The sequence below is a fragment of the Emys orbicularis genome, chromosome 2, assembly GCF_028017835.1.
Source record: "Emys orbicularis isolate rEmyOrb1 chromosome 2, rEmyOrb1.hap1, whole genome shotgun sequence".
In the NCBI taxonomy this organism is placed as follows: domain Eukaryota; kingdom Metazoa; phylum Chordata; order Testudines; family Emydidae; genus Emys; species Emys orbicularis.
Window position 1 is genome coordinate 215,480,744 of NC_088684.1, and position 13,568 is coordinate 215,494,311.

Below are 13,568 nucleotides of genomic sequence, written 5' to 3' on the forward strand. Positions count from 1 at the left end.
ATTCCCCAAACAATTCTTGTATGTTGGATGATGGTGATTTTGAGGGGGCAGCTAAATAAGTAAGTTTTTTGTAGCTTTTGTTAAGCTTCATAGAGTAATGGTTATTTGTCTTGGTGGGATAAGACTCAGTTTCAAGGATGCAGTAATTATAATAATAAACTGGAGTTGATATCTTCAGGTTACATTTTATTGGTGTTTGTTCTAGATGGTGCTTCGATGAAACAGTAACTCACTTCATCTACCAGGGAAGACAAAATGACAGCAGTAAGGAATACAAATCTGTTAAAGAAAGGGGCATACACATTGTTTCAGAGCATTGGCTTTTAGAGGTATGGAAGAAATTTATTTTTATTTTCCTCTGAAATGTGAAGGAGAATGGAGACAAGATCAGATGTATTGGACTGACTTTCCATTTTTTTCAAAGCACGTGCATGGGTTTAAATTGTTCATACACAATAGCTTTATGCATGCTGCTTTTAATTTGCAGGCTTCATCCTTCTAAATCTTAATTCATAATTGGTGTACCTTCACCTTGTAATGACTGTAGAGCTGAAATTGACAATTTCTTCATATATTTGCTTTTCATACCCAATACATTGACTCAGTTTACAAGAACTTTTGGTTGAGGTTTTCCTGAACAATAACTTTTGTTTGCATAAGTATTTGCCAATGGGACAGAAGTAAAGTTAGATTTAGTAGTCATGAAGAAAAATCTTCAGAACTTTATGAAAAGTAAGAATTTCATACTTGCTGACATAAGAACTACATGTGTCTCCTGCGTTAGTGTTTTTTCCCAATTATATTATTTTATTGAATTTTTTTTATATTTAGTTTTGCATCATGCTACCTAAATTACTCTCAGTTCTTCCCAGATTTCTCATAACTTCTTATATTTATGAACTTTGTTGCAGAGTGCACAAGAATATAAACGACTTCCTGAATCTCTGTTCCCTCACACTTACAATCCCAAAATGAGTCTGGATATCAGTGCAGTGCAAGATGGCAGACTTTCTTCCAGTAGACTTTCATCAACTGGAAAAACAGCAAAGGAAGCTGAGGTATATGATAAGATGTAACCTCTGGTCTGTATTGGATTCATTGGCATTATTTTAATCTAGTTGTTTCACTAACAAAATGAATATAAACTGATACAAATAGTGTTATTTAGTAATCTCTGGGGTCAGGTTCAGCAGTTATGCAGCTGTAAACTTTCTCTATCCTGGAGGCTCCATCAGTTTCTCAGCATTCTAACTCTCTTAAATATCTTATTAGAGTGGACACAGTCTTCAAATCTGAATTGGTGTGATCCTGTCTCTGTCTTCAGTTAGACATAAACAGTAGACCTGAGAGGTGTGAATTTTATTGAATTTAATGGGATATTAAGTCTCCAGTCTAGTTTTTTTTTTTTAATTATTTCACTGCTGTGGCAGAAACATTAAGCTAACCTGAGGCTGATAGAGTGGAACTTTGGTTTGTTGGTGGAGCGTTGGTAGAGTTCTTCCTGTCCCCTAAAACACCCCAACATGCTTACCCCCCACTGAACACTGTAGCCAGTTGCTATGTCTTTCAGTTTCAGAATTAGATTGATAAGTTGTATATTTTTAACATTCTTAGAGTATTTCAGTGGATGAAAATGACACAGGAGATGTAACTACTAACCAGGTAAAGGAAGCAGTCACAGTAAGAGAGGAGCAAATTGCAGCAAATGAAGCCAAAGGAGGTAAACAAAATATTCTTTGTTTTCTTTTTAAAACAGCCGTGGAAACTACAGTTATAAATATAAGCGTTTTACTATTTTGGGGAAGCTTGACTTTTAAGATCTGGAGGTTTTAGTGTCATTTATTCTCTTACCTAAGCACAGTGTAGCCAGCCAGGCTTCCCTGGAAAAGTGCTGGCTGCTTCTTGTTCATAAGTGCTGCAGAGTATGAGGAGAGATGTTTTGGACCCTTGTTTAAAGACACTGGCAAATCCATAAGGAGAACCAACCATCCCTGATGAATTATTGGGCTGCTGGGCTGTTGTCTTTAGTATTCTAGAATTTCTCAAAGACTGGATATTGCTAATTATTTGTCATGTGAAACAAAGACTTAATTGAAAGTATTGCCACATGTGAAAACATGTACATATCTTTGTCCTGAAAGGGACCTACATGATTAAACCCCGTGGCATTCTAAAAATGTAAAATTAAATGGCCTAACTCTTGTTGTGACTTTCTTTCACTTCAAGTTTTAACCCAGACACTGGAAATGAGGGAGAACTTTCAAAAGCAACTACAGGAGATCATGTCTGCAACATCAATAGTGAAACCACAAGCACAAAGAGGATCATTGTCAAGGAATGGTTTCGACAGTTCCCCTACCACACCAGATGGCACACGATCTGTGCGTAATGGTCGTAGTAGAGTCTTGGAAGCTCTAAGGTATCGTGCTGCATGTAAATGTGTCTTTCTTTGTCTTGCTTCCTTTTACTTGACTTTGACAGTCTTACAAAAATTTGGACAGCAAAAACTAAGTAAGTCTAATAAGTAGGGCTGTCAGTTAATGGCAGTTAACTCACGCGATTAACTCAAAAAAATTAATCGTGATTAATCGCACTGTTAAACAGTAGAATTCCAATTGAAATTTATTGAATGTTTTGGATATTTTTCTACATTTTCAAATATATTGATTTCAATTACAACACAGAATACAAAGTGTACAGTGCTCACTTTATATTATTTTTATTACAAATATTTGCACTGTAAAATGATAAAGAAAAGAAATATTATTTTTCAATTCACCTTTTACAAGTACCGTAGTGCAGTCTCTTTATCATTAAAGCGCAACTTACAAATGTAGAATTAATTTTTTTTTTTTTTTTGGTTACATAACCACTCAAAAGCAAAACAAATTAAAACTTTAGAGCCTACAAGTCCACTCAGTCTTACTTCTTGTTCAGCCAATCGCTAAGAGAAACAAGTTTGTTTACATTTACAGGAGATAATGCTGCCCGCTTCGTATTTACAATGTCACCTGAAAATGAGAATAGATGTTTGCATGGCACTTTGGTAGCTGGCATTGCAAGGTATTTACATGCCAGATATGCTAAACATTCGTATGCCCCTTCATGCTTTGGCCACCATTCCAGAGGACATGCTTCCATGCTGATAACACTCGTTTAAAAAAAAAAAGTGTTAATTAAATTTGTGACTGAACTCCTTGGGGGAGAATTGCATGTCTCCTGCTCTGTTCTAGTGCATTCTGCCATATATTTCATGTTATAGCAGTCTTGGATGATGACCCAGCATGTTGTTCGTTTTAAGAATACTTTCACTGCAGATTTGAGAAAACGCAAAGAAGGTACCAATGTGAGATTTCTAAGGATAGATACAGCACTCAACCCAAGATTTAAGAATCTGCAGTTCCTTCCAAAATCTGATCAGGATGGGATGTGCAGCATGCTTTCAGAAGTCTTAAAAGAGCAACACTCCGATGCGGAAACTACAGAACCCAAACCACCAAAAATTAAAATCAACCTTCTGCTGGTGGCATCTGACTCAGATGATTAAAATGAACACGCATTTGTCTGCACTACTTTGGATCGTTATCGAGCAGAACCCATCATCATATGCTTCAACCCTCTGGAATGGTGGGTTGAAGCATAAAGGGACATTTGAATCTTTAGCGCATCTGGCACGTAAATATCTTGCAATGCCAGCTACAATAGTGCCAGGCGGACACCTATTCTCACTTTCAGGTGAATTTGTGAACAAGAAGCGGGCAGCATTATCTCCTGCAAATGTAAACAAACTTGTTTGTCTGAACAAGAAATAGGACTGAGTGGACTTGTAGGCTCTAAAGTTTTACATTGTTTTATTTTCAGTGCAGTTATTTTTTATACATAATTCTACATTTGTAAATTCAACTTTCATGATAAAGAGATTGCACTACAGTACTTGTATTAAGTGAATTGAAAAATACTATTTCTTTTATTTTTACAGTGCAAATATTATAATTAAAAAATATAAAGTGAGCACTGTACACTTTGTATTCTGTGTTTTTGTAATTGAAATCAATATATTTGAAAATGTGGAAAACATCCAAAAATATTTATATAAATAGTATTCTATTATTGTTTAACATAGCGATTAATTGCAATTAATTTTTTTAATCACTTGACAGCCCTACTAATAACCTTTCAAATCTCAATTGCTATACGATATCTATAAATACACTGTTTCGTTATGCATTTATACACTTGCAAATGTGAAGACTACTTCCGACTATGAGGCTTTCATGTATTACACTTGCATTTTGCCACTAATGGAAGTAAGTCTGTCTTGTTGCAGTTTAAAATCCATCCCTGGTCTGTGGGAATGTAGAAAATATAGCTAAAACCTCCAGTCAAAATGAAAACTAATTAATAGAAACATTAGTTTCTAAAAAGAACCTAAAATATAGGGCATGTGTTTTCCGATGAATTGAGAAGTACTTGATGGCTAAACCAGATGATGGGAATTAATGATGAAGAGCCTGATTCCTGGTAAATATTGGAAATTAATTTCCAATATTTACCACCCAAGAAGCAAGATTGCTCTCTTTAACTTTCAAATGTACACCAAGACTATAAGGACAGTAAAGTATGGGATATGCTGATCATGGAACACCTTAGTAGCATGATACATGCTAAAAATGACCAGTATTGTTCACAGTCACTTTTCTGTAGCCGTGCTGACTGATACCCAGGTAGTCAAACTGCCTGACTTATCAATTTTATATTGAAGTTTATTCTTTCCTGACTGTGCTATCCAGTAATAAAGATTTGTATAGTGGACCCTCTCTAGAGCGCGCGTCGCTAGAGCGCGGATTCGCGTATAGCGCGGTCATGGCGATGGATCCCAAATTTAAATATTTAAATTGGGATCCATGGTAATGTGGTACCGCGCATGGATCCCGAACCCCGCATTCTTGCAAGGGTCCAGTGTAGTACATTGTTAACACGATGATAAATACGTCCTTGCCCTCAAGTATAGTTCATCTATTTTTTTAAGGAAACTTTATGTGGATTTTGTTTTTTGTTCCTTAGGCAGTCACGGCAAGCAGTGATGGACATAAACACAGAGCCATCACAAAATGAGCAGATTGTCTGGGATGACCCCACTGCAAGAGAGGAAAGAGCAAGGCTCGTCAGCAACTTACAGTGGCCCAATAGTCCTTCACAGTACTCTGAACAAATTCAGACTGATGTAAATAACATGAATGATTCCCCTTTCAGGGAATCCTTCGTTGATAGAGAAGTTGTTGAATTAGGTAAGGAGAGAAATACATGTTTGAGCTGGAGTGTAGTTAGGATTATTTATTATGATACAGTGGTATTCTAGAAGCAAAAAAACCAACACTATTACATGGATCTTTTTCAGCTTTAGTGTGTTGTGATCTCTCTAAGTGACCTGAACTTTTTTCCCCTTTTTAATAATGAGGCTCAGGATGAGTGACAGACCATTCTTAGTCTTGTTTTAAAAAGGTAAATAATTTTTTTTTTTAACTCTGCTCTTCCTCCAGAAAGACCCCATGCACCTTTTTGACAGCAATAAGCAGTATGGAGGCAGCCCTTGCCTAAAGATAGGCTTTTTTGGTTTTAGGCCCCAATTCTGGAACCCTTATTCATGTTGAATAGTACAGGCAGTCCTCGACTTTACGACATTCGAGTTATGACGAACAGCATTTATGGCGCCTCTACATTGACACCTTGATTCAACTTACGACTATAGGTTTCGAGTTTACTAAAGCAAATAACTACACTGAGCCTCTTAATGTGCTTAACTGTTGTAAAATCTTAGCTTTTTAATAGCAGTTGAAGAAGATCCACAATGCTGGGTAAGAATGGAGGTGTAGGAGAAGGATCACCAATGCCCAGGAGCCCCATAAAAATCTGGCAGCAAGTCTGCTGGGGAGATCAGTGGACCAGGATGCAGTCAAGTTATTATTCTACCTTTCTTGCTGTCTTTACAAATGCAGTTGATTACATGCCCTGCCTAGCTATTTTCTTCTATCCCTGCAAGCCTTTTTATCCTGCTGTTAGGAGTGGAGAAGAAGCACAGCTGAGTCATCTACTCTGTTTCCCCTTCCTTCCACTCCTTCTACTTAAGAAGCAGTGAATATTCTCCTCTGATATGGATGGACTAGGAGATGCTTCCTGGTTTCCACTCTCCTCTTGATGGCAGGAAAAAAAGAGCTGGATGAGAGGAGAGTAGAAGCTAGCAGATGGGCAGCCATCAGGTGGCTCTGCAGGAAGAGATCAGTAGTGATGTTTATCACTCACTTAATGCTTTACATGTTCAAAGTGCTGTGGAAACATTAATCCTCAAAAACCTGTGACACACAAATATTACTGCTGTTTTTTACGAATTGGGAAACTGGAACAGAAGTGAATTGATTTGCCCTTTGAGTCATTGACAGGGCTGAGATTACAAATCAGAAGTTCCTGACTCCTCAGTCCTGTGCTCATTGTCAGACCATGCATGAATACTTCACATGCTGTCATGCTGACTTCCACAAACATTGTTTTCCTTTTGCTTCCTGCAGCAAGCTTTCTATAGCTTGGTATGTGTGTGTGGGAAAGAGGCATTCTTGACACCTCCCATCCCCTTACAGCTTTTCTGTTTGAAGCAGCCTACCTGGAGGATGGTTTCTTTGGCCCAGTCTTATATGAGAAAGTTGTAGTGATTTAATGAAATTGGTTTATAAACTAATCTAGTTAAATCGGTGCAGCCCCCTTCTGTGGCCAGTTTGAGTGCTTCATGTCAAGTTAGTTTAAGGAATCAATTGGGAAGTAGAGAAGCCTCAAGATAGTAAAAAAAACATGAGGCTTGCAACAGCTCAACTGCTGCCTTGTGATTAAAGGATGTAAATTTTAAGACAGGAAGTAAGCAGTTGTTTCTGAAAATGCAGAATAAATGTTGTGATGGCATTTGTTTCTTATTCATTTGGGATATAATACTTTTTTCAGTGTTATCATAGTTATAATTCAGTCAAACAAAATCAAGCAACAGTGAATTACTATCCACAGCTGTTCATGATTCTGGGGACACAGGTGTGGCAGAGGTCCCAAAGCATCCAACATATAGTGATCCAGAAACCCCAGTAAAAGATGATCAAGTGATCCCCACACCGCAAGCTCCTAGCATTGCCTTCCCGCTGGCTAACCCTCCTGTGGCTCCACAGCCCAAAGAAAAGGTTTGTTATAGCAGCATACTTGTTTTTAAAGGATCATACTTGCACTGTGAAGAAATGGCCCAGTGTACTATTAAAATGCATCTAATATTTGAAGCTGACAGTAAATGTATTCATCAGTTTAACAGTTTTTAAAGTGGATAATTTCTGTGCAGTGTACTTTGAGTTCCAAATTTTTCATTTTTCCCAAGAGACTCTGAACAGGTCATAGAAATGTGGGACTGGAAGAGACCTCAAGAGATCTAGTCCATCCCCCTGTGCTGAGGCAGGACCAAGTAAACCTAGACCATCCCTGACACATGATTGTCCAACCTGTTCTTAAAAACCTACAGTGGTGGGAATTCCACAATCTCCCTTGTAAGCCTATTCCGGAACTTTACCCTTATAGTTAGAAAGTTTTTCCTAATAGCTAACCTAAATCTTCCTTGCTGCAGATTGAGCCCATTACTTTTTATCTGATCTTCAGCAGACATGGAAAACAGTTGAACCACTGTTCTCTTCAGAATAGCCCTTTAATATATTTAAGAACTGTTATCAAAAGTCTCCCCTCAGTCTTCTTTTGGCAGTTTTTTTAACCTTGCCCCATAGATCATGTTTTCTAAACCTTTTATCCTTTTTGTTGTTCTCTAGAGCAGCGGTCACCAACCGGTCAATTGCAATCGACTGGTTGATCCTACAGGATCTCCCAGTCGATCATGATCTCCGGCAGCACAATGGGGCTGCTGCTAAGACAGGCTCCCTGCCTGCCCCGGCCCCATGCCACTCCTAGAAGTGGCCAATGTAGCCCAGAGGCAGGGGGACAGGGTCTCCCTCCGTGCGCTGCTCCTGCCTGCAGGCACCGCACCTGCAGCTCCCATTGGCCAGGAACGGGGAGCTATGGCCAATGGGAGCTGCAGGGGCGGTGCTTGCAGAGAGGGGGAGTGCATGGAGCCACTTGCCGTCCACCTTCCTGCCCCTCCAGGGGCCACAGGGCCACGTTGACCCCTTCCAGGAGTGGCGTGGAGCCAGAGTAGGCAAGGAGCCTGCCTTAGCGGCAGCCACGCTACACCACCAACCAGGAGCCGCCGGAGGTAAGTGCAGCCTGGTGGGAGGCCGCACCCCAGCCCTGAGCCCCCTCCTGGAGCCAGCACCCCATACTCCCTCCTGCACCCCAAGCCTGAGCCTTGACACCCTTCCCAGAGCCAGTGCCCCCAACTCCCAGCCCTGACCCCCCTCCTGCACCCAAACTCCTTCCCAGAATTTGCACCCCTCACCCCTCCTGCACCCCAATCCTCTGCCCCAGGTTCAGCCCACATCCCCCTCCCACACTGCGAACTCCTCGGCTCCAGCCCAGAGCCCACACCCTGTCCCGAACACCAACCCCAGCCCGGTGAAAGTGAGTGAGGCTGGGGGAGAGCGAGTGAGTGGGGTGGGGCTCAGGCAAGGGGCGGGGTAGATCCTGCGTTACCCTTAAATTCAAAAAGTGATCTTGGGTGTAAAAAGGTTGGAGACCGCTGCTCTAGAGGATGTTACTTTCAAAAAGAAAAACATTTAATCCACTTTCTTGTCGTGTTAATGAAATAGATTTTTGTAGGCAGAGGTGGGGTCAGGCTTGGGGGTTCTATTGTGTTTTTTAGTCTCTTTAATGACATAATAATGGGGAGAAGTTCTTTTTGATTAATCACTTGGATAGTATGTTACATTAATACTTAAAAATAAGCTGTCAGTGCTGAAAATCTGTAGCAAATTCACAAAGGGCTATGGAAAATTAATCTAGCCTTTAGTTCACTAGTCCTTTGTATAATTTTGTTGCTTGATCTTTTCAACAGGCATGTGTGTTCAGTGGCATATTTCCTCACACTAGTAAATAAGCTTTGTTTGGAATGTGTAACTGTTTTCTCTCATCCAGGCTTGCCAGTCCTACAGTGGGTTTCCCCTCTACTTTTCACTTTAAGGCAAGACCAGACCTGTCAGTCATCAGGCAGTGGCTTAGTTTTTCCCTTTTGGAAAACTCAGTTTGATCTTCCTGGCGGCAGCTGCAGGCACTTTCCAGACCTTCTCCTTGCAAACTACAGAGCACAGAGGAAAACCATTAAATTGCCAAGTTGATTTCAGGTTTTTCTTCACTGTGTTCCTTCTACAGCCTACTATGGACACCACCCCATGATGAGCAGAAGCCCAAGGAGAAAAGGTGCCTGTTACGCTCATCTCCCCTATAACCTTGCTGGGCAGGTGCAATTTGCATTGTTTTGTTCTCAGGAGCAGCCTCTGCCCTTCTGCTCCAGATTTTAAACCTCAGCACTAACCCCCTAATATGGACCGGTAGCAACAGCTCCTTCAGTTTTGGCATGTGCACCCGCTAGCACAGTGCAGATTGTGGCATGGGATAAGAGGAATGATCCCCAACCAGGTGACCCGAGCAGTGGTACAGAAATGAACAGACACTTTTGGTGCTGAGGGATTCCAGCAGCAGGGATATGGTATTTCACAGATCTCTGGAGAGAGTTCTCACATCATTCTGCACAAAACCTAAGGTGTGCATACAAATCAATTTAAAAACTACCTGGTGAGAATATCATTGGGTTGTTTCTATAGTACCCATCAGTAAAGGCAAAAAAGTAGCATACGAAAAGTGAAGGAGCACAACTTGACAGGAAAGATCAAAGCCCATCAAAAAAAAGGCAGTATCAGTTTCCTAGATTGAAAAATCCATCTATGAAGAGGTCTGGAAGGAAGCACCCTGGACATGCTATAAGGTAGACGTATAGGCTTCATTGGATGCTACCTTTGGCAGCAGGATATTACATGCTGTGCTAGCCCTGACAATTTTTGTTAACACATTTTTGACTTTTAAATAATTACTTGAAGCCCTCTGGGATTTTGCTTGCTGATAGAATCCCACTGTAGGAATAGAAAGCTTGGATAAGAGAGATAGGGAGGTACATTTGATATTTGATTTATCAGTGCGTCCAGCTTGCCATTCCATCAATTAAAATGAAAACGTTCTTTTCATGACAGATTATTTATTAAACTGTGCCCTGTAGATGGGAACCAGGGGAGGTTAAGTGTTAGATTGACTTTGAATATTAGAATACTATCTATTTTTCAACTTTGGATGCAGTCTGCTTGACTGGAAGCCAAACCCTTGTCTAGTGACTGATGGGTCTGGTTCCTGCCTTCTCAAACCTCACAGCAGATAGAAAACCCAATGTAGGAAAACCTTGAATACTTGAGAGAAATAGTTGAATATTTAATTTATCTTTCTATGCAACTCTTCCTATAACTTTTGTCATATTCTAGGCTATTACAGTAGATGAGAAGGTTGATGAAGAACCAGAAAAACAGCGCAAATTCCAGCTGTCTTCACTTAATCCTCAAGAGCGAATCGATTACTGCCATCTGATTGAGGAACTAGGTAGCCAGATGTTTGTAAAACTTTTAAAGTTTGTTTGTTTGGGGCTTTTGGGGCTGAAAAGGGGCCTCGGTTAATGCATTTGCTAATATAATATATCTGATATTTGCTAATATCAGACCTGTAGCTCTCAAGACGCTTTGGCTAGGTCTTCACTGGCAAAGAAGGGTAAGGTGTGTTTACCACCGGGGATAATAATATGTGTTAGCTATCACATTGTAAAAACACAGTGGAGACAAGGCACTTGAGTTTTACTGTGCGATAAACTAGGTGAGGTCAAGCCCAGGCAGGGGTGTATTGCTGACCTCGCGTACTTTACAAAAACTTGAAGTGCCTCATCTTCCCTGGGTTTTTTTTAACCTCAGAATAGCTCATGCACCTTAGTTACCCTGAGGTAAAAAGTAAACCCTTTTTAGCACTGAAACAAGGCCTTGTGGTTCTATCACTGTTTTCGTTATTTGAAGTTATCATAGACTCATAGACTTTAAGGTCAGAAGGGACCATTGTGATCATCTAGTCTGACCTACGGCACATTGCAGGCCACAGAATCTCACCCACTCCTGAAATAGACCTTAACCTGGCTGAGTTACTGAAATCCTCAAATCATGATTTAAGGACTTCAAGTTGCAAACAATTCACCATTTACACTACTTTTAACCTGCAAGTGACCCATGACCCATGCTGCAGAGGAAGGCGAAACCCTCCCAGAGGCTTAGCCAATCTGACGTAGGGGGAAATTCCTTCCAGACCCCAAATATGGCAGTCAGTTAGACACTGAGCATGTGGGCAAAACCAACCAGGCAGATACCTGAAAAAGAATTCTCTAGTAGATCAGAGCCCTCTCTAGTGTCCCATCTCCAGCAGTTGGGGATTTTTGCTACTGGCAGTCACCGATGGGCCGCATGCCATTGTAGCAAAGAGTCCTGTGGCACCTTATAGACTAACAGTCGTATTGGAGCACGAGCTTTCGTGGGTGAATACCCACTTCTTCGGATGCATGTAGTGGAAATTTCCAGAGGCAGGTATAAATATGCAAGCAAGAGTGAGTCAGGCTAGAGATAATGAGGTTAGTTCAATCAGGGAGGATGAGGCCCTCTTCTAGCAGTTGAGGTGTGAACACCAAGGGAGGAGAAACTGCTTTTGTAGTTGGCTAGCCATTCACAGTCTTTGTTTAATCCTGAGCTGATGGTGTCAAATTTGCAGATGAACTGAAGCTCAGCAGTTTCTCTTTGAAGTCTGGTCCTGAAGTTTTTTTGTTGCAGGATGGCTACCTTTAAATCTGCTATTGTGTGTCCAGGGAGGTTGAAGTGTTCTCCTACAGGTTTTTGTATATTGTAGGCAGTCCCATCATACCATCCCCTCCGTAAACTTATCAAGCTCAGTCTTGAAGCCATATAGGTTTTTTGCCCCCACTGCTTCCCTTGGAAGGCTGTTCCAGAACTTCACTCCTCTCTGATGGTTAGAAACCTTTGTCTTATTTTGAGCCTAAACTTGTTGATGGCGAGTTTATAGCCATTTGTTCTTGTGTCCACATAGCTGCTTAACTTGCCACCAAAAGGGTGACGCTTTTCATCTACTGGGATTTGCTGTGTGGGATTCTTCTGCAGAAGATTCCCTCTTTTTGCTTAAGGGCCTGCCTGCTCTCCACTGGTGTTTCTCCCCTTTCTTCTAAGTTCCCAAGGCTTTTTTCTGCCACTAGTGCCTCAAGCTTGCCAATGCCAAAGTAGCTATGTCTGTGTTACAATAGCACTGCCTTCTATCAGATCTAGCTCCCCCTTTGACTTCTGTATATGAGGTTATATCAATAAATGGCAAGGCTCTCTGCCTAGATTCTAGTGTGCATAGCATTGCAGTTTAAGTATGAATTATAAAATAGTTCATTTATTCAATTGACGTTTCTGTGGTAGACACTTACTGTAAATAACCTGAATCACATTCACTCCCATGTTTCAAGGAGGACTGGTGCTTGAGAAGCAGTGCTTTGACCCAAGTTGTACGCACATCATTGTGGGACATCCTCTTCGAAATGAGAAATACTTGGCCTCGATGGCTGCTGGAAAGTGGGTGCTTCATCGTTCCTACCTGGAGGCCTGCAGAGCAGCTGGCTGCTTTGTACAGGTTCATAACTCTATTAGTGATAGATCAGTTGTTACATCTCCTTTGCTGTTTTAATTTTAGTAATAAAATGCTTTTAAAGTCTCCACTACAGCTAATGGCAGAAACGTAAGGACAAAATTCTCTAGGGACAAGTGACTTTCAGTGCCCAATTCTTGGCATATTGAAGAGACCTGACTTTCAGAAATTGCTCAGCACTCAGCCTCCCTCTGAAAATCAGTCCCTTTCCAGGTGTCTGAGGTTGGTCCTCCAACAGCTGAGGCACCCATAATCACTAGTCACTTTTGATAATTTAGGGTGAAGTGCCTTATGTAAATTATAATAAGTACAATTGAAAATAATGTGATGGATCCTGTTATGCCAGGAATTAAATCCTGATTCTATAGTTTATAAGCATAACAGTCTAAATAACCAAACTCCTCCCCATCTTTCTTTTCAGTTTTGTATTTTTTTTATATGCAGTTGAATCTATAATTAGTGATACTCTAGAATACCTTTGGCATCTTCAGTAGAGCTCTGAAACCACTTAATTAATTATTGTTATTTATTACAGCATGTCACCACTTTAATATAGTCTGGGTACTCCGTGGGAAACCAGTCTCCATTTCATAGTTCTCCGGGGTCTAGCAGCTCTATTGACTGGGCTGACTTACAAAGTTTTTTGTTTTCTGTTTTGTTTTGTTTTATCTGTATGAGTAAAAATAAATCACTTGTATTGTTCAGGAAGAAATCTTATTAAATTCAGAGAGAGAGAGAAGGGGATTGTAAGTGATGGTCGCTTTCACTCTCTGTTGCTTAGTGGTTACATTCCATTGTCTCTAACCACAAGAGGAACCATAGCTGCCTGAAGA

The 13,568-nt window shown here is 40.7% G+C and overlaps 1 protein-coding gene across 1 annotated transcript in view; it reads left to right on the forward strand.

The window, feature by feature from the left end:
* Window positions 1–13,568, forward strand: part of TOPBP1 (DNA topoisomerase II binding protein 1) — a 49,641-nt gene that overhangs the window by 32,625 nt on the left and 3,448 nt on the right. The window contains exons 18-25 of the mRNA XM_065398408.1: window positions 206–329; window positions 912–1,058; window positions 1,615–1,720; window positions 2,227–2,419; window positions 5,065–5,288; window positions 7,048–7,214; window positions 10,491–10,605; window positions 12,557–12,720. Coding sequence (XP_065254480.1) covers window positions 206–329; window positions 912–1,058; window positions 1,615–1,720; window positions 2,227–2,419; window positions 5,065–5,288; window positions 7,048–7,214; window positions 10,491–10,605; window positions 12,557–12,720 — 1,240 coding nt within the window. The remainder of the gene's footprint in view (window positions 1–205; window positions 330–911; window positions 1,059–1,614; window positions 1,721–2,226; window positions 2,420–5,064; window positions 5,289–7,047; window positions 7,215–10,490; window positions 10,606–12,556; window positions 12,721–13,568) is intronic.